The sequence below is a fragment of the Oncorhynchus gorbuscha genome, linkage group LG16, assembly GCF_021184085.1.
Source record: "Oncorhynchus gorbuscha isolate QuinsamMale2020 ecotype Even-year linkage group LG16, OgorEven_v1.0, whole genome shotgun sequence".
NCBI lineage: Eukaryota > Metazoa > Chordata > Actinopteri > Salmoniformes > Salmonidae > Oncorhynchus > Oncorhynchus gorbuscha.
This window is the reverse complement of record NC_060188.1, coordinates 5191446-5213060: the sequence shown is the minus strand read 5'-3', so window position 1 is coordinate 5213060 and position 21615 is coordinate 5191446. Positions and strand designations below refer to the sequence as shown.

Below are 21615 nucleotides of genomic sequence, written 5' to 3'. Positions count from 1 at the left end.
CAGCTAACACAATAACTTCAAGCTGAAGCTGAAAGACTGCAAAGTAGCTACACTTTGTTTCATTTGACCTTTTTCAATTGACATTTCTTTGTATATATCCATAAAAATGATGCCAGCTGATTCATCATTTAATTTGGCTGAGAACGCTGCCTGTCTCTCGTCCCGACTCCCGACCCCTACACATTTATTACTATGGGACAGTTGGAGATCGAATTTGAATATTGAAACAATGTTGCATATGTCGGAGAAACAGACAGTAAGGTTTATACAAATCTCCTCTGTTGAAAACTAAATGTTAGTCTAAAAGAAATGTGAGATCATGTCTAGATGCTTTTACAGTGGAGATCAAATGAATAACTTCCCTGCCTGGGCTTATGAGACAGTGGATTGCAGAGTCAGATGAATAACTTCCCTGCCTGGGCTGATGAGACAGTGGATTGCAGAGTCAGATGGATAACTTCCCTGCCTGGGCTGATGAGACAGTGGATTGCAGAGTCAGATGGATAACTTCCCTGCCTGGGCTGATGAGACAGTGGATTGCAGAGTCAGATGGATAACTTCCTGCCTGGGCTGATGAGACAGTGGATTGCAGAGTCAGATGGATAACTTCCCTGCCTGGGCTTATGAGACAGTGGATTGCAGAGTCAGATGGATAACTTCCCTGCCTGGGCTGATGAGACAGTGGATTGCAGAGTCAGATGGATAACTTCCCTGCCTGGGCTGATGAGACAGTGGATTGCAGAGTCAGATGGATAACTTCCTGCCTGGGCTGATGAGACAGTGGATTGCAGAGTCAGATGGATAACTTCCCTGCCTGGGCTGATGAGACAGTGGATTGCAGAGTCAGATGGATAACTTCCCTGCCTGGGCTTATGAGACAGTGGATTGCAGAGTCAGATGAATAACTTCCTGCCTGGGCTGATGAGACAGTGGATTGCAGAGTCAGATGGATAACTTCCCTGCCTGGGCTGATGAGACAGTGGATTGCAGAGTCAGATGAATAACTTCCCTGCCTGGGCTGATGAGACAGTGGATTGCAGAGTCAGATAGATAACTTCCCTGCCTGGGCTGATGAGACAGTGGATTGCAGAGTCAGATGGATAACTTCCCTGCCTGGGCTGATGAGACAGTGGATTGCAGAGTCAGATAGATAACTTCCCTGCCTGGGCTGATGAGACAGTGGATTGCAGAGTCAGATGGATAACTTCCTGCCTGGGCTGATGAGACAGTGGATTGCAGAGTCAGATAGATAACTTCCTGCCTGGGCTGATGAGACAGTGGATTGCAGAGTCAGATGGATAACTTCCCTGCCTGGGCTGATGAGACAGTGGATTGCAGAGTCAGATAGATAACTTCCCTGCCTGGGCTGATGAGACAGTGGATTGCAGAGTCAGATAGATAACTTCCTGCCTGGGCTGATGAGACAGTGGATTGCAGAGTCAGATAGATAACTTCCCTGCCTGGGCTGATGAGACAGTGGATTGCAGAGTCAGATGAATAACTTCCCTGCCTGGGCTGATGAGACAGTGGATTGCAGAGTCAGATGAATAACTTCCCTGCCTGGGCTGATGAGACAGTGGATTGCAGAGTCAGATGAATAACTTCCCTGCCTGGGCTGATGAGACAGTGGATTGCAGAGTCAGATGAATAACTTCCCTGCCTGGGCTGATGAGACAGTGGATTGCAGAGTCAGATGAATAACTTCCCTGCCTGGGCTGATGAGACAGTGGATTGCAGAGTCAGATGAATAACTTCCTGCCTGGGCTGATGAGACAGTGGATTGCAGAGTCAGATGGATAACTTCCCTGCCTGGGCTGATGAGACAGTGGATTGCAGAGTCAGATGAATAACTTCCCTGCCTGGGCTGATGAGACAGTGGATTGCAGAGTCAGATGAATAACTTCCCTGCCTGGGCTGATGAGACAGTGGATTGCAGAGTCAGATGAATAACTTCCCTGCCTGGGCTGATGAGACAGTGGATTGCAGAGTCAGATGAATAACTTCCCTGCCTGGGCTGATGAGACAGTGGATTGCAGAGTCAGATGGATAACTTCCCTGCCTGGGCTGATGAGACAGTGGATTGCAGAGTCAGATGAGATAACTTCCCTGCCTGGGCTGATGAGACAGTGGATTGCAGAGTCAGATGAATAACTTCCCTGCCTGGGCTGATGAGACAGTGGATTGCAGAGTCAGATGAATAACTTCCCTGCCTGGGCTGATGAGACAGTGGATTGCAGAGTCAGATAGATAACTTCCCTGCCTGGGCTGATGAGACAGTGGATTGCAGAGTCAGATGAATAACTTCCCTGCCTGGGCTGATGAGACAGTGGATTGCAGAGTCAGATGGATAACTTCCCTGCCTGGGCTGATGAGACAGTGGATTGCAGAGTCAGATAGATAACTTCCCTGCCTGGGCTGATGAGACAGTGGATTGCAGAGTCAGATAGATAACTTCCCTGCCTGGGCTGATGAGACAGTGGATTGCAGAGTCAGATGGATAACTTCCCTGCCTGGGCTGATGAGACAGTGGATTGCAGAGTCAGATAGATAACTTCCCTGCCTGGGCTGATGAGACAGTGGATTGCAGAGTCAGATGAATAACTTCCCTGCCTGGGCTGATGAGACAGTGGATTGCAGAGTCAGATGAATAACTTCCCTGCCTGGGCTGATGAGACAGTGGATTGCAGAGTCAGATAGATAACTTCCCTGCCTGGGCTGATGAGACAGTGGATTGCAGAGTCAGATGAATAACTTCCCTGCCTGGGCTGATGAGACAGTGGATTGCAGTGTCAGATGAATAACTTCCCTGCCTGGGCTTATGAGACAGTGGATTGCAGAGTCAGATGAATAACTTCCCTGCCTGGGCTGATGAGACAGTGGATTGCAGAGTCAGATGGATAACTTCCCTGCCTGGGCTGATGAGACAGTGGATTGCAGAGTCAGATGGATAACTTCCCTGCCTGGGCTGATGAGACAGTGGATTGCAGAGTCAGATGGATAACTTCCCTGCCTGGGCTGATGAGACAGTGGATTGCAGAGTCAGATGGATAACTTCCCTGCCTGGGCTGATGAGACAATGGATTGCAGAGTCAGATGGAACAGAGTAAATAGGCATTTTAACGTCATAGATTTTGCCGGTGGTAATTTGTGGAATAGACACCGGCTGGAATGCGCTTTTAACCAATCAGCATTCAGGATTAGACCCACCCGTTGTATAAAAACTCTCAGAGATTGACCCAGAAAGACTCACAGCTGTAATTGTTACCAAATGGGATTCTGTCCATGGTGGCGGCTCCAGCTCGGGCTCGGGACGTGGACCCCACTCCATTAATGTCATAGTTCCTCCCCCTCGCGTCCTGGGATAATCCACCCTCGCCGCCGACCATGGCCTAATAGTCCTCACCCAGAACCCCACTGGACTGAGGGGCAGCTCGGGACTGAGGCAGCTCAGGACTGAGGGGAAGCTCGGGACTGAGGGGAAGCTCGGGACTGAGGGGCAGCTCGGGACTGAGGGGAAGCCCGGGATTGAGGGGAAGCCCGGACTGAGGGGAAGCCCGGGACTGAGGGGAAGCCCAGTACTGAGATGAAGCTCAGGCAGGTAGTTGGCTCCGGCAGATCCTGGCTGGCTGGCGGATCTGGAAGAGTCTGGTTGACTGGCAGATCTGGAAGAATCTGGCTGACTGGCGGATCTAGCTGCTCTGGCTGCTCCATGCAGACTGACAGCTCTGGCTGCTCCACGTAGACTGGCAGCTCTGGCTACTCCATGCAGATTGACAGCTCTGGCTGCTCCATGCAGATTGACAGCTCAGGCTGCTCCATGCAGACTGACAGCTCTGACTGCTCCATGCAGACTGGCAGCTCTGGCTGCTCCATGCAGACTGGCAGCTCTGGCTGCTCCATGCAGACTGACAGACTGACAGCTCAGGCTGCTCCATGCATGCTGACAGCTCTGGCTGCTCCATGCAGACTGGCAGCTCTGGCTGCTCCATGCAGTCTGGCAGCTCAGGCTGCTCCGAACAGGCAGGAGGCTCCGGCAGCGCTGTAGTGGAGGAAGGCTCTGGAAGGCGGGAGACTCCGACGGCGCAGGAGAGGAGGAAAACGCTGGCTGCGCTGAACAGGCGGGAGGCTCCGGCAGCGCAGGAGAGGAGAAAGGCTCTGGCTGCGCTAAACAGGTGGGAGACTCCAGCAGCGCTGTAGAGGAGGAAGGCTCTGGCTGCGCTGAACAGACGAGGCGCACTGAAGGCCTGGTGCGTGGTGCTGGAACTGGTGGTACTGGATTGAGGACACGCCCAGGAAGCCTGGTGCGGGGAGCTGCCACCGGCGGACTGGTGTTTGGAGGTGGCTCTGGATAGACCGGACCATGCAGGCGCACTGGAGCTCTTGAGCACCGAGCCTGCCCAACCTTACCTGTCTCGATGCCCACTCTAGCCCGGCCAATATGAAGAGCTGGAATGAACCGCACCGGGCTATGCACCCGCACTGGAAACACTGTGTGCTCCATAGCATAACACGGTGCCTGCCCGGTCTCTCTCGCCCCGGTAAGCACAGGAGTTTGCACAGGTCTCCTACCTGGCATAGCCATACTCCCTGTAAGCCCCCCAATAAATTTTTGGGGCTGACTCTCAGGCTTCCATCCGCGTCTCCGTGCTGCCTCTTCATACCAGCGCCTCTCCGCTTTCTTCGCCTCCAGTTCGGCGATATTCTCCAGGCTGTGCCCATGGTCCTTTTCCGTCCAATATCTCTTCCCAAGTCCAGAAGTCCTTTGAACGCTGCACCTCACGATTAACAGGGGGAGTTGGCTCAGGTCTGTCTCCTGACTCTGCCATACTCTCCCTGAGCCTCCCCCCAATACATTTTTGGGGCTGCTTTTCGGGCTTCCTTGCCAACCGTGTTCTCTCGTATCATCGGCTCCTATCTCCGGCTGCCTCTGCTCTCCTAAGTGCCTCCACCTGTTCCCATGGAAGGCGATCTCTTCCGGCCAGTATCTCCTCCCAAGTGTAACAACCTTTGCCATCCAACACGTCTTCCCATGTCCATTCCTCCTTTCGCTGCTCCTGCTGTCACTGCCTGTTACCACGCCACTGGTCCGGGTGTGGTGGGTGATTCTGTAACGGCGTTCGTCTGTTGAAGGAGAAGCGGACCAAAATGCAGCGTGGTGGTTACTCATGTTCTTTAATGAAGAATAGACGATACATGAAATAACTATAATATACAAAAACAACAAACGGAACAAGAAAACCTATACAGCCTATCTGGTGAACAACTACACAGAGACAGGAACAATCACCCACAAAATACACAGTGAAACCCAGGCTACCTAAATATGGTTCCCAATCAGAGACAACGAGAATCACCTGACTCTGATTGAGAACCGCCCAGGCAGCCAAGCCTATGCTAGACACACCCCTAAATCAGCCACAATCCCAATGCCTACAAAAACAATACGACAACACAATAAACCCATGTCACACCCTGGCCTGAACAAATAATTAAAGAAAACACAAAATACTAAGACCAAGGCGTGACAACAAGAGAGTACCCATGAGTATGTGCACACGTGTGAGTGATCGTCTTTGCTCATGGGTGTGTGCACATGTGACTGGTGAATGAAGAGTGGTTGTGATAAATCTTCACGAGCAGGAATAACACAGGAGTAAATACAGGCAGAGACCACTGGAAGAAAAGCAAGAGGGAAAGGGAAGGAGTAGGGAGGGAAGGAGGGAGGAAGAAAGAGAGAGCGGGAGAGAACTGGAGAGAGTGAGAGAGAGGGCGTGGGGGGTTGTCATCGCTCTCTCATTCCAAGCTCTGCAGCAACAACAGCAGCTCTGAAAGTGGAAGAGGGAGGAGGAGGACGAGAAGAGAGGAAGGAAAAAAGTTGGTGGATTTAAAAAAGGGACTCTTGGATCAGTGAGCTGATACCTCTGTCTGCCCCCCCCCCCCCCCCCCGCATGGGCTCCTAATTTGGGATTTGTTTAAAGCGGGAGACAGCGTCTGGGAGACTTTGCCTTGCTTGGGAATAAGGGATTCCTGCTCCCTCAGATTCAACCACAAAATGTCTGATTCCACTGTCAATGCTCACTTGGAAGGAATCCTATCAGACTTTGAAGGTTAGTCTTCTCTTTTGGACTCTTCTTCTCCTCTTTTTCTGTCTTTCTGTCTTTTCTTTACTGCTCTTTTAGGGAACATCTTCAGTCCTGCATGAGGACACATCATATCCAAACTTTCTATTATATATATTTTTAAATAGAGAGTATTTTTCATTGAGAGTTAAATATGTTGAATGTGGGTATTGAAATGGAACATTACATTTGGAATGCTACCTTTTCAACTTTTCAACTGCTTCTTCAGTTCAACTATTCTCTCTCACTCTCTTTCTGTAGCTGCTGTGAGCTGCGTGTGTGTCAGCATGGAGGTCATGTGGGCATATGGTGTGTGAGAGAGTGTTCAGTTCAGAGCACAGTGTGCTATTGATTTAGAAGCTCTTTATAAGGCTCTCTAAAGGCACTGGACGACCGGCAGGGGAACAGAGAGAGAGTGAGCGAGAGAGAGTGAGCGAGAGAGAGAGAGAGAGAGAGAGAGAGAGAGAGAGAGAGAGAGAGAGAGAGAGAGAGAGAGAGAGAGAGAGAGAGAGAGAGAGAGAGAGAGAGAGAGAGAGAGAGAGAGAGAGGAACAGAGAGAGAGAGAGAGGAACAGAGAGACAGAGAGAGAGAGAGAGAGAGAGAGAGAGAGAGAGAGAGAGAGAGAGAGAGAGAGAGAGAGAGAGAGAGAGAGAGAGAGAGAAACTTGACTTTTTACTGCTCTTTATTGAGACATCCTCACTACAAAAACACAAATCAAATCAAACTATTTATACAGGGGAGACACAATAGTACCTCCAGAGAAACCTCCCTCCACCCCTAGCAAGAGAGAAGGAGAGGGAAAGAGAGAGATCCCTTTAGAAGAAACTCAGCAACTGACCACGGCTGTGAGAGTAACACCTGGCTCTCTTCTCCCTCCCCCATCCTACCACCACTGTCTCCACCTCTCTCTTTCCCTACATCCCTCCCTCCTTTTAGGGGCTTTCTTCCCATTTCATCTCTCTGCCCCTGGCACAGATTCCTCTGTCATCCCTCTCCTCCTCTCCTCCTTCTCCTCCTTCTCTTCGTCTCTCAGCGCCTCGTCCATCCTCTGTACGTCTCCAGCCGTGGGCTTTACTGACAGGCTAACACCCTCCCATGTCCGTGTCTGTCTACGTACTTCACAAGCACATGCCCATTAGGCACGCATCCACGCGCATCCACGCTGATCCCTGTCAACGCCAGGTATCTAGTGGTATGTGCTCACTGCTCACTTCCTGGAACTGCCTGCAGCAACCAGTGGCATACTGATTTCACTTTCTGAAGAAAGACAGAACACAAACAATAGTTGAGATGAAGGAAAGGAATACAGGAAGAGGAAAATAAATGATGAGGAGAGTGAAGAAAAGCTGTCAGATGCTGACTGGAATGCTGTCAAAGTGCTTGTATAAGTCTGTGTTAAAAGCATTGTTCTTTCTGTTGTTGTCAAAGCTAATGAGCTACTGTATTTTGTGTCACAACTCAATTATGCAGAACGTGTGTGTGTGTGTGTGTGTGTGTGTGTGTGTGTGTGTGTGTGTGTGTGTGTGTGTGTGTGTGTGTGTGTGTGTGTGTGTGTGTGTGTGTGTGTGTGTGTGTGTGTGTGTGTGTGTGTGTGTGTGTGTGTGTGTGTGTGTGTGTGTGTGTGTGTGTGTGTGTGTGTGTGTATGCAATTAAACACTGGAATGGTAGATGTCCAGAAGATGAATGTGAAAGTAGAGATCCTGGGGTGCAAAGGAGCAAGATAAATAAATAAATACAGTATGGGGATGAGGTAGATTGGATGGGCTATTTACAGATGGGCTATGTACAGGTGCAGTGATCGGTGAGCTGCTAAAGCTAGTCTGACAGCTGGTGCTTAAAGCTAGTGAGGGAGAAGAGTCTCCAGCTTAGTGATTTTTGCAGTTCTGCCCCAGTCATTGGCAGCAGAGAACTGGAAGGAAAGGCAGCCAAAGCAGGGGAATTGGCTTTGGGGCAGACCAGTGAGATATATCACATGGCAAATTTGGGGTGACCAGTGAGAGATATGGAATGGTAGATGTCAGAAGATGAATGTGAAAGTAGAGATCTGGAAAGGAACGCAGTATGTGCTATTTACAGATGGTGGGTGAGGATCTATGATGACCAGTGAGCTGAGATAAGGCTGGGGCTAGGGGTTACCTAGTAGAGACGGGTTGTAGATGACCTGGAGCCAGTGGGTGGAGCCAGTGGGTTTGGCGACGAGTATGAAGCGAGGCCAGCCAATGTCTGAATATGTGAGTTTGTGCTCTATTGAAGGGGCTCTTAGGTTGATATTATGCTCTGATGTCCTGGTACTGCTGCTGAAGATGGCAGCCACCTCAGGAGAACAGCAATGATTTAGGAATAGTCTACGTAAACAAACTAGAGTTAATGTAGGTCCCACTTTGCCTGGCTACCCATTTACATCCTCCAGCCAAACTGACCTTTCTTCTCCACTAAGAGTCTGGATTTGCTTCCTTCCACTACAATCTCTAGAATACGAACACTTTCTGGACGTTCTGATTGGTCCCAGAAACCGAGTGGTTGGACCAGAGCCGGCCCACATGATGACGTTATTATCGTTGATACTCTGACTGGTTAGATTTGTTAGAGACGATCAATCGGTGATGAATTTGATTTGTACATTTTGAAGTCACACAAACAACCTCTAGGCTGCCAGTTTCAGACTGAATGTATGTAGTGATCGATAGAGCAGAGGAATCCATGGAGGTGAGGGGTCAGGCAAGGTCCCACTGCTCCAGAGCCATGGAGTGAAGTAGTCCTCCCCCTCCCACACACACACACACACACACACACACACACACACACACACACACACACACACACACACACACACACACACACACACACACACACACACACACACACACACACACACACACACACACACACACACACACACACACGTTCTTTCTGTCTTTTACATTCTCTCTCTCTTTACTGTCTTTTACATTCTGAGGGCGTTTAGGCAGTGAGAGGAAATTCCAGAGAGAGAGCAGATTTCTGTGGTGGGTGAAATTGTTTGGGTAGACAGAGGAGGAGTAGATATCCACACAGCCTGGCCTCTCTTCTTTTTACAGAGGAGGAGTGGATATCCACACAGCCTGGCCTCTTTCTTTTTACAGAGGAGGAGTAGATATCCACACAGCCTGGCCTCTTTTCTCTTTACAGAGGAGTGGATATCCACACAGCCTGGCCTCTTTACTTTACAGAGGAGTAGATATCCACACAGCCTGTCCTCTCTTCTGCTTTACAGAGGAGGAGAGGATATCCACACAGCCTGTCCTCTCTTCTCTTTACAGAGGAGGAGAGATATCCACACAGCCTGTCCTCTTTCTCTTTACAGAGGAGGAGAGATATCCACACAGCCTGTCCTCTCTTCTCTTTACAGAGGAGGAGAGGATATCCACACAGCCTGTCCTCTGCTTCTCTTTACAGTGGAGGAGAGGATATCCACACAGCCTGGCCTCCCTTCTCTTTACAGAGGAGGAGTAGATATCCACACAGCCTGGCCTCTCTTCTCTTTACAGATGAGGAGTAGATATCCACACAGCCTGGCCTCTCTTCTCTTTACAGAGGAGTGGATATCCACACAGCCTGGCCTCTCTTCTCTTTACAGATGAGGAGTAGATATCCACACAGCCTGTCCTCTCTTCTCTTTACAGATGAGGAGTAGATATCCACACAGCCTGTCCTCTCTTCTCTTTACAGAGGAGGAGTAGATATCCACACAGCCTGTCCTCTCTTCTCTTTACAGAGGAGGAGTAGATATCCACACAGCCTGTCCTCTCTTCTCTTTACAGAGGAGGAGTAGATATCCACACAGCCTGTCCTCTCTTCTCTTTACAGATGAGGAGTAGATATCCACACAGCCTGTCCTCTCTTCTCTTTACAGAGGAGGAGTAGATATCCACACAGCCTGGCCTCTCTTCTCTTTACACTGCCAATGTAGTAGAAGTTGCCTTTAACAACTCATTCAGGGTCAGATATACTCTTATCTCCATTAATGGTTCAGGCCAGTATTGGAGGTAAACAATCTGATCTTAGATCATTCTTTAAGTACTTATTTTGTGTTACACCAATGGTTGATATGAATAACACAAGTGGTTACTTTGTCATCATATAACAGTCAGTTCTCAGCTATGTTATGCTTTGGGCTATCCCCTCCCCTCAGTGAGTATCTTCCCTCAGCCTGCAGTACAAGTCAATGCTACCATGACAACTAAATGAAGTGTCAACCTCTTTTTAGATGCTCAGTTTCTGACAGGCAGGGCAGAAAACGGACCAGAGGTAGAGATTCAAGTTGCGTCCCATATGGCATCCTCCTATTTGCTATTTAGTGCACTACTTTTGACCGGAGCTCATAGGGAATAGGGTTCCCATTTGGGACACACATCAAGTCTTTCACATACTGTAGAAAACCAGAATTAAGCAAACTGTGATTTAGCTGTGGTTGGTTTTTCTGAATACCCCTCAATTGGTTAGTGCACGTTGTATAAGCTAAAACATGTCATCTGAACAGACCATATCTAGAGGGGATGTTTTTTTAAAACACATTGAAAACGTATTGAAAACGTATTGTTAATGTGATTTTGATTGATTGCTCAATCTTTTCAACTGCTTTCCAAGGCATTTCATCTGGCATTTTGAATCTGACCTGTACAATACATTATAATGCAAGCCCACTCAAATAACTGGTTTCTCAACTTAACTATTACATTTTGTGCCAATCTGTCATTGTTCTGCACAGTAGCTTCCCTGACCCCACTCTATTAGAGAACCCCATTGGAGGACAGCACAGGAAGTGTCCCCTGCCAGGAGCTGAAAGGTCAACCAGCCGTCTCCGTCCTTATCTGCCCTATCAGTTCACCTCTCACGACTAACACAGGTGTCCTGCCTCTGCCGCCATGCTGTGTGTGTTGTAGCTGGAGGCTACTGGAACCTACTGCTGGGTTCACTCCCAGGCAAGGAGAACATAGCAGGCCTTTGTCTGTTTGCAGCTACTGCTCTTTGTTATTCTCCCTGTAGAACATGTGGAGTGTAACTTATACTCTGCCCACACACACACACACACACACACACACACACACACACACACACACACACACACACACACACACACACACACACACACACACACAGACACACAGACACAGACACAGACACAGACACAGACACAGACACACACACAGAGACACACACACAGACACACACACAGACACACACACAGACACACAGACACACAGACACACAGACACACAGACACACAGACACACAGACACACACACAGACACACACACAGACACACAGACACACACAGACACACACACACACACACACACACACACACACACACACACACACACACACACACACACACACACACACACACACACACACACACACACACACACACACACACACACACACGCACCAATGCATGTAGACATACACACACACACACACAGACACACACAGACACACACACAGACACACACACAGACACACACAGGCACCAATGCATGTAGACACACACACACACACACACACACACACACACACACACACACACACACACACACACACACACACACACACACACACACACACACACACACACACACACACACACACACACACACACAGACACAGACACACACACAGACACACAGACACACACACAGACACACACACAGACACACAGACACACAGACACACAGACACACACACACACAGACACACACACACACACACACAGACACACACACAGACACACACACAGACACACACACAGACACACACACACACACACACACACACACACACACACACACAGACACACACACACACACACACACACACACACACACACACACACACACACACACACACACACACACACACACACACACACACACACACACACACACACACACACACACACACACACACACACACACAGAGAGAGAGAACACAGAACACACACACCCACCCAGCCCTTTGAGTTATCACCAGCCTTCATCATACGACAAAGCATTGAAAGACTTCCCTTTTCTTTTAGCTAATATGACCTTTTCCTGCTCGAGTTGGAGAGTGTGTTTGACTGTAATGGACACCTTTTGGAGAGGGATGTTAAGTTGCCTTGATGAGGTGAGTTTGACGGTAACATTTTCTATGAGGGCTATCACAACGCATTAGAAAAGCACTTATAAGGCATTATATGTGTGTGTGCATTGAGAAGGAATAGGCACAACTCTCACTCAAGCTCATACAATATTTTGGGTTGTACCTCATCTCACACTGGTTGAGGCCCTTATTTTTCCTCTGTTATGTGTATGTGTCTCATAGAAAGAGTTAGCCTTATTTCACTGGAACCTGAGAGGAGGAGAGAGGGAGAGGAGAGGAGTGGAGAGGAGAGGAGAGGAGAGGAGAGGAGAGGAGAGGAGAGGAGAGGAGGGAGAGGAGAGAGAGGAGCGAGAGGAGAGAGAGAGAGAGAGAGAGAGAGAGAGAGAGGAGAGAGAGAGAGAGAGAGAGAGAGAGAGAGAGAGAGAGAGAGAGAGAGAGAGAGAAAGGAGAAAGGAGAGAGAGAGGTTGAGGCCCTTATTTTCCTCTCTGTTATGTGTATGTGTCTCATAGAAAGAGTTGGCCTTATTTCACTGGATCCTGTGTGAATTCAACAGGTATCAGGATCAGTACTGATCTGGGCTGAGAGTAGGAGTTCTCACACGCACCGACCTGTCCACTTTGTTGAGGGTCAAGGGTCACACACCATTGTCTTCTCTGACACTCTCAGCTGTAAAAGGGCACAATTGGCCAATCACAGATCAGAATCTACATGTCGTGGAACATCTACTGATCATTCACACCCCTGAATTTGCCTCAATATTTCTGATAAACTGTGAGGAGCACATTGGTCATGAGGACTGTACTCTTCTCTTCCTTCTGGCTGACAATCAGCTGACTCGCGTGGGTGGGTGCCTTTATCAAATCAAATCAAATGTTATTTGTCACATGCGCCGAATACAACAGTTGCAGACCTACAGTGAAATGCTTACTGGACAAGCCCTTAACCAACAACGCTTTATGGCTTGGAGGTAGAAGCTGTTTAGAAGCCGGACCTAGACTTGGTGCTCCGGCACCGCTTTGCCATGCGGTAGCAGAGAGAACAGTCCGGACTTGGGTGGCTGGAGTCTTTGACAATTTTTAGGGCCTTCCTCTGGACACCGCCTCTGCATAGAGGTCCTGGATGGCAGGAAGCTTGGTCCCAGTGATGTACTACCGCACGCGCACTACCCTCTGTAGTGTCTTAAGTGGTCGGAGGCCGAGCAGTTGCCATACCAGGCAGTGAAGCAACCAGTCAGATTCTCTCGATGGTGCAGCTGTAGAACCTTGAGGATCTGAGGACCCATGCCAAATCTTTTTTAATCTTTTCCTGAGGCTGAATAGGTTTTGTTGTGCCCTCTTCACGTCACTGTCTTAGTGTGTTTGGGCAACAAGTTATTATTTCATTTTTGGTACTTTTTTACCCCTTTTTCAAGTGGATATCAAATTGGTAGTTACGGTCTTGTCCCATCGCTGCAACTCCCATATGGACTCAGGAGAGGCGAAGTTCGGAGCCATGCGTCCTCCAGAGCCGGCACTGCTTCTTGACACACTGCTTGTTTAACCTGGAAGCCAATGTGTCGCCGGAAGTCAGCGTGCATGCACCCCGCCACCACAGCAGTCGCTAGAGCATGATGGGACAAGGACATCTCAACTGGCCAAATCCTCCCTAACCCGGACGACGCTGGGCCAATTGTGTGCCGCCTCATGGGTCTCCGGTCGTGGCCGCTCCGACACAGCCCAGGATCAAACCGAGATCTGTAGTGACGCTCAAACACTGCCGTGCCTTAGATCGCTGTGCCACTCGGAAGGCCCTGGAAAACAAGTTTTAAGACAGGCTAAGAGAGAAGAGTGGGGAGAGGATAAGATACAGAGAGAGAAGAGTGGGGAGAGGATAAGAGAGAGAGAGAGAGAGAGAGAGAGAGAGAGAGAGAGAGAGAGAGAGAGAGAGAGAGAGAGAGAGAGAGAGAGAGAGAGAGAGAGAGAGAGAGAGAGAGAGAGAGAGAGAGAGAGAGAGAGAGAGAGAGAGATTGACAAATAAACCCAAACATAGGCAGTCTTCATACCAATTAGGATCTGGCTAAAGATTCACAAAATGGGACAAACATCAAATTAAGACTTTGCATGGTGAATTCTGCAAAAATATCCCTCCGTGTACAACGTAAAACCACAAATAACACATTTGAACGAATTTACAAAAACAGAGCAAACTGGAATGCTATTTGGCCTTGAACAGAGAATACACAGTGGCAGAATACCTGACCACTGTGACTGACACACACTTAAGAAAGCTTTGACTATGTACAGACTAGTGAGCATAGCCTTGCTATTGAGAAGGCTGCGTAGGCAGACATGGCTCTCAAGAGAAGACAGGCTATGTGCACACTGCCCACAAAATGAGGTGAAAACTGAGCTGTACTTCCTAACCTCCTGCCAAATGTATGACCATATTTGCAGACACATGTTTCAGATTACAGACCCACCAAGATTTCGAAAACCAATCTAATTTTGATAAACTCCCATATCTGTTGGGTAAAATACTCACAGTGTGCCATCACAGCAGCAAAATGTGTGACCTGCTGCTTTCACAAGAAAGGGAAACCAGTGAAGAACAAACACCATTGTAAATACAACCTATATTTATGTTTATTTATCTTCCTTTTGTACTTTAACTATTTGCACATAATATTACTTTGGAACTTTTGTGTAATGTGTACTGTTCATTTGTATTTTTTATTTCACTTTTTGTTATCTACTTCATTTTCTTTGGCAATGTTAACATATGTTTCCCATGGCAATAAAGCCCTTAAATAAATGGAAATTGAAAGAGGGGGGAATGGGGGAGGTGGGAGAGAGAGAGAGGTGGAGGTAGAGGTAGAGAGAGGTGGAGGTAGAGGTAGAGAGAGGCTGAGAAGATAAAGAGGTGAATAAAATTAAGAACAGAGTTGACATTTGGTCCTCATTATAATTATCTAGCTGTTGCTAGGAGGCTTGTGATCACTGTTATCTCATTGATTACTGTACAGCTCCTGGATAAAGATTCTTTGAGGCTTCACACGCCTTTGTCCTTGTGCTGGGAAACATACAGACAAGCGACATGGAGGCACCATACACACACTGGCATGCAAACACATAAACACATACTATACACAGACCCCTCTCTCTCTCTGTCTCTCTCTGTCTCTCTCTCTCTGTCTGTTTCTCTCTCTGTCTGTCTCTCTCTGTCTGTCTGTCTCTCTCTCTCTCTCTGTGTCTCTCTCTCTGTCTCTGTCTCTCTCTCTCACTCTCTCTGTCTCTGTCTCTCTGTCTCTCTACCTCTCTCTCTCTCTCTCTCAATTAACTCTCGTCTCTCTCTCTCTCTCTCTCTCTCTCTCTCTCACTCACTAACTCTCTCACACACACACACACACACACACACACACACACACACACACACACACACACACACACACACACACACACACACACACACACACACACACACACACACACACACACACACACACACACACACACACACACACACACACACACACACACACACACACACCCACCCAGTCTACCTCCTGCAGTATTGTGTGAGTATAACACATTAGTGATTTAGGGGCTAGTGTCTGAGATGTGCGTCAGAGCCTCAGTGAGCCAGGCTCCAACCCCTCAGTGTTTACCTTACTACACAGGGGGAAGGGGCCACACACACACACACACACACACACACACACACACACACACACACACACACATACACACACACACACACACACACACACACACACACACACACACACACACACACACACACACACACACACACACACACACACACACACACAGCTGAGAGTGCCTGTGTCTCCTGTCTGTCTCCTCCAGACAGCTGGTGCCTCTTACCACAGATCCGACACACACTCCTTCTTTTGTCCTCCCCTAACATCACTACACCCAGACTGGTCATTACAGCAATCACAATATCTGTTGGTTGGTTCCTCAACACTGTGAAGACTGTCACAACAAATGTAGTCACAGGTATGGTGCTGGAGATAATGAATATGAGGTTAAAAAGTGGTTAAGTGTCCCTGTAAATGGCACTTTTGTGTTGTGGAAGCTACTATATTCTTTGAGCTGAGATGGATTCCTCTTTTGCTGTTAAGTGGACTGAAAGATGCTACACAAGACTAACCACAGAATTAGGAATTAGAATGCTAATACCTAATAGGATCTCTATAAGACTAACTAATGTAACTATTCATCCTTGCTTCAAGTAATTCCTATTTCTGCTGTGTGAGAATGATCATCAGGGATGTTGTTTTAGGCTCTTCCTTTTATTCTGTTGAATCACTGTATCTAAAGGGTTTTACATGTCTCGGCATTATATGCATTATATCAGCCATCTAATAGGAATTTCATGTTGAATCACTGTATCTAAAGGGTTTTATATGTCTCGGCATTATAGGCATTATATCAGCCATATCTACAGGTAGTGAATTTCATGGCCCATTTTGTTCCTGCCATTTTGTCTCAAAAGTGTTCTTTGTGACATCACTGGTCTAGATCTGTGTTTGTCTAGATCTGTTATGCAGGATCAGCCGTAGCATCAGGTGGTTAGTCAGCTGTGGTAGCAGATCTGGTATATGTCTGTTTGTAGCATGGGCCACATGGCTTTGTCCTTATCTCTATCCAGATGCATGACTCTCCTTATCACGGGGCGGCAGGTAGCCTAGCGGGTTAGGAGTGGTGGGTCAGTAACCGAAAGTTCACTGGTTTGAATCCCTGAGTCAGCGAGGTGGAGAAATCTGCTGTTCTACCCTTGTGCAAGGCAGTTAACCCCCAACAACTGTGCTGATGACGTGGCTGTAGATTAAGGCAGCCCCCTGCACCACTCTGGTGGATTAAATGCAGAAGACACATTTCAGTTGAATGTCATTGTGCAACTGACTAGGTCTCCCTTTACCACTAGCATGGCTGTCAGTGAACTGTACTACACTGTAGGCACATCAGGACAGCCTCTGTCTCTCTTCAAAGCTGGTTAGGAATTGTATGGATCAGCTGGACCATTCAGGTTGGTATTCATGAAGCGTCTCAGAATAGGAGTGATGGTCTAGGATCAGTTACATTAATTGTAATGTAAAAGGGCTGAACTTATTCTAGATCACATTTCTACTCTAAGACACTTTATGAATATAGGCTCAAGCTGTTATTCATGTGTTGCACCGGGTTAGTTATCCCCACTCTCCGGATTCCAGGTGTACTACTATGTGATTGAACATCTTATTGGCTTCCCAAACTGGTATGGGGGATCCTTTCCAGGAACTCACGTTAGTGCATGCAGATGTTTGTGCAGATGGCGGAAAACAGATGGAGAGACTGAGGCCATTTAATAGTATTGAGATACAGCCTTAACAACACAGCACTCTCCTATCACACTCATCATCAGGCCACTATCTTGGGTTGAGTTCATTAATCACCAAACGGTAAAAACCTATTGAAACATTGAGGGACTACCGGAGACTTGTCAACAAACGCTCATATTTGTTCCCCATGGCAAAAAAATATTCTAACGCTGTGCCCCAATGAACAAATACTAACTAGCATTGATTTTGCTGATAGCTTGAGGAGCATTTTACATACAGTGATTGTGATGTGTTTGTCTGGCTGAATTGACTGACTGGATAAGAGCTGCCTGCTAAGACCAAAATGTCAAATGTAAATCTAAACACTGTTCTGCTGACAGTGGGCCAGATCCTCTCTTCTTCCTGTCTCAGGGAGGAAACCTAATCCCTGTTTGTACAGTTGGACATCAGTCAATGGCATCACTGGCATGCCCAGGGTATCACTATTAGCCAGAGCACTGGGATAAAGCCAGCCATTGTCCGGGGACCAAGGGTCCAAAGTACCTAGAGGGCCCGGAGTGCTGACAGACGTGGAATGCCAATCTGTCGATAACCGTCAACCAGCTGAGATTTCCTGTATCTGTACAGCAGGTTCGAGGGAGTTTAGAGGAGCATTAGGCCAGTGAGACTCAGCCTTGTTTAAGCAGACACACCATTTTTATATCACAGAAATATCCATAATGCATCCTGAAAAACGTTACTCCTCATTTTTAAAACTATTTCTGAACTGTTGCCAAGATCAGCTATTACACCCAGAGTTCTGTGTCAAACACCATCAGTAGCACCGCATTTGTCATGCATCTACTCACACATCTTTAAATGTTGAGGTAGCCCTGCCTAAACTGCAGCCAGCATGGCTTTTATTCAGTAATACGACACAAAAACCTGATGAAAAGAACCAAGTGTGTGAAAATAGTGTGCTCCATAAGGGGGTCTATTACCCCCATGCTGCTCCCTGGCTCGGGGCCTTCTGTGGGGGAAGATGCTGGCGCTGGGAGCTCCAGGGCCCTAGTCTGGAAGAGCAGAGGTTAGCCAGGTGTCGCATCCTCCAAACTGACACGGAACCAATGGAACCCCATACGTTACGCAGGGTTGGGGAGTAAGTCATTACCGTTACAAATAACAGTAACTGTAATCTGTTACGTTACCAAGCAAACATATTGTAATAATCAGATTACAGATACTTTTGAAAAACTAGATGATTACTTTGAGGATTACTTTTAAATTCAGAAAGAAAATCTTTGACACTTCTCTGTCTTCACAATGATATTCAAATCAGCATTGAAAAAAGGCGCAAATTTAAGTTTGTTCCACCTGAGCGAGTCTGACCACAAATCAGAGACCACTATGATGACACACCAAATGTGTTTGATGCATCGCGGGAAAAGAGCAGGAATAGGTTTGTGTAGGCTACTGTCCAAGCTATGTCTTCCAATGATATGACTGTTGTCGGCATCCAAAGATTATCCAACTTGAATAAACGCTTGGAGGTCAGGATGACAGTAGCGGTTTAGTCAACGGTGATACGGATGTCACTTATTATTATTGATCAATGCATGCCATTCCACAAGCGCAGCATTTATTATTCAACTCGAATCAATGAGCCCAATCAGTCCTTCATTACAACAAAATCATAGAGAGTAGAGCTGGCTAATATGTCCTTAGTGTTGGGGTTATGCTCAGGAAAAACAATGTGGCTAATCTGATAGACTTTGGTTTTTAATGTAAGGATATCATTTAATCGTATTATTATTATATGTAGTAGAAAGCGATGGGTTAGAAGAAGCCTACAGAACCAACCCATAAAGTAACATTTTACTTCCATATATGGCCAGCTATGTAAACTGTAACATTGATTTATCCTGAAATAGATGTCGTTCAATTGGTAACGTACATGTTTGTCTTCTTCTAATGCATTTTAAGCCTTCAGCTAATTCATCACAATTTATGGGCAGGGCGAGCGCAGGGGTGTATTCATTACTCAGATTCTGTTGTAAAATGATTTGTAATATTTAACAACAGAAACCGTTTAAACCAAAAGTTTTGCAACGAAAACTAGAGTTTTTATTGGACAAATTCAGTTCGGTCCCGCCATGTTTCGTTCCGTTTGCTTCCATTTGGTTCTTAACTTGTAAACGGTTTCCGTCGTAAGAGGTAATGAATACACCACAGTAGCGCGCGCTCTGGTTGTGTTTGATCAGTTAGTGCGCATCGGTTTGTTGTGAGTCATTCACGTTCATTGACGGAATGCTAAATAACTTCATCGCAATGATGAAAAAATATGCGAAGCGTATTGAATCAGGTAATGAAGGGACTTTCCCTGTTAATATTTTAGTTACATCGGGATTCAGTAGGGTTTTTGTTTTTTGCGACATAGTTTTCAACTTGATTTTTGAATGGTGTTCCCCAAACACTTTAGAAATGAAATTGTAGGCCTACAATCTCCAAGAGATTATTCCAAATCGGAAACGCTTTCCCCTCTTGTATTTTGGTAGCCTAGTTCGGCTATAGCAGTAGGCTACTCAACTCTATTATGAAATTGTGATGTATACTGATGCATATATTGACGTTTATTAATCCATTCATTATATGACTTAATTAATGTACAAGGCAACACCATTTGTCTGTGTTGATCTGTTGACTGACCACAACATGTCTTCTCTTTTCCAGCACTAAAGAGGTCGTTTGAGGTGGAGGAGTCTGACATCTCCATCAACCCCTCCCCTCTGTCCCGTAGGACCAACCTCCGCTCCTCCACCTCCAGCCAGCGAAGCTTCCACGAAGCCCGCAACTCTGACAACCCCTCCAGAACCTCGCCTTCTGACTCCAACCCTTGCTCCCCCAAAACCAGCCTGAGACGCATGGAGCTGTCCGGGGGAGTGGTAGGAGGCCGTGCCCTGGATACAGCCTCCACCCGCCGGACCGAGATCTCTATTGAGGTGTCATCCAAGCAGATTGACAGCTCGCCCAGCCCGGGTATCGCCCGCTTCGGCCTGAAGAGGCCTGAGGCCCAGAGTCTTGGTTCTCGAGCCGGAGCCGTCCCAGAGAGCTCCACCAGCTCCAGCTCGGCACACAGACGGGCAGAGATCTCACTCTCTCGGCCCCACGAGCCCCCCGGGGCACCCAGGAGGGGGGACTCCCAGCCTCCCTTAGCCACCCGGATCCCTGACCCCCCTCAGAGGAGGACCGACCCCACCATGGTCAGCCCTGTGGAGGGCTTTACTTCCAGGAGACCCGAGATGCCTGTCTTCCGACAGCCAGAGATGACAGCACCACCTCCGGTCAGGGTGGTGGAGAACAACAGCCACCCCCCAGTGCCCAGTGGCCCCCTGCCCAGCCTGGTGGAGCCCAGGAGCGAGAGGACACAGCCTCCGGTCAGCGAGACGCCCGTCGTCAGACCTATAGAGAGTAAGTCAATCTAATTCTATGTCTGACATATGCATTAGTCTCTAATGCTTGTTCATTTCACCTCTTGTGCGCTCTCTGTCTGTGGACAGTATTTCACAACTGCTCTCTGCTGAGAGAGAATGTAGAGAAAGTTGTTTTTTAAAGTTCAGGGGTTGTTCCTTTGCTTTGATCAGAATCATTTGTGTTGTAGAATGTCAGTTACATTTGTTTTCAGTGTTCGCACCATTTCAAGACAGTTTAGATACACAAGCTGTCTTATTTGACATGTGAATAGTCACCTTTTACTCAGACAAAGTGCAGCCTGACTCTACAAGGCAACAGTGACAGTACCAGTACAGATGGTTTCTCATGAGCTCTTGCTGCTGTGCTGTCTGGATGTCTGACTGGGAATATAGGTCAGAGTAATGATGAGGATCCCAGCTGAGGCTCAGCAGTAAGAATGGGCTCAGCCAGCCAGCCAGTCAGCCAGTCAGCCAGCCAGCCAGTCAGCCAGCCAAGTTGAATGTACTCTAACCATTACGTCAGGATCTTATAAAGGACTTAATGGAAGCAGACAGAGGTTGACATAGCAGTGAATTGTGAAACTGAACTATGTATGATGT

At 47.5% G+C, this 21615-nt stretch overlaps 1 protein-coding gene across 4 annotated transcripts in view; it reads left to right on the top strand.

Annotated features, from left to right (window-relative positions):
• Positions 1-21615, top strand: part of LOC123998658 (septin-9-like) — a 141861-nt gene that overhangs the window by 51587 nt on the left and 68659 nt on the right. For 2 of the 4 annotated variants that reach the window (XM_046303734.1, XM_046303737.1), the window contains one exon: positions 20276-21013. In XM_046303734.1, coding sequence (XP_046159690.1) covers positions 20276-21013 — 738 coding nt within the window. Of the gene's footprint in view, positions 1-5903; positions 6108-19765; positions 19908-20275; positions 21014-21615 lie in introns of those variants that run through there. The other 2 variants (XM_046303735.1, XM_046303736.1) reach the window with 2 other exon arrangements.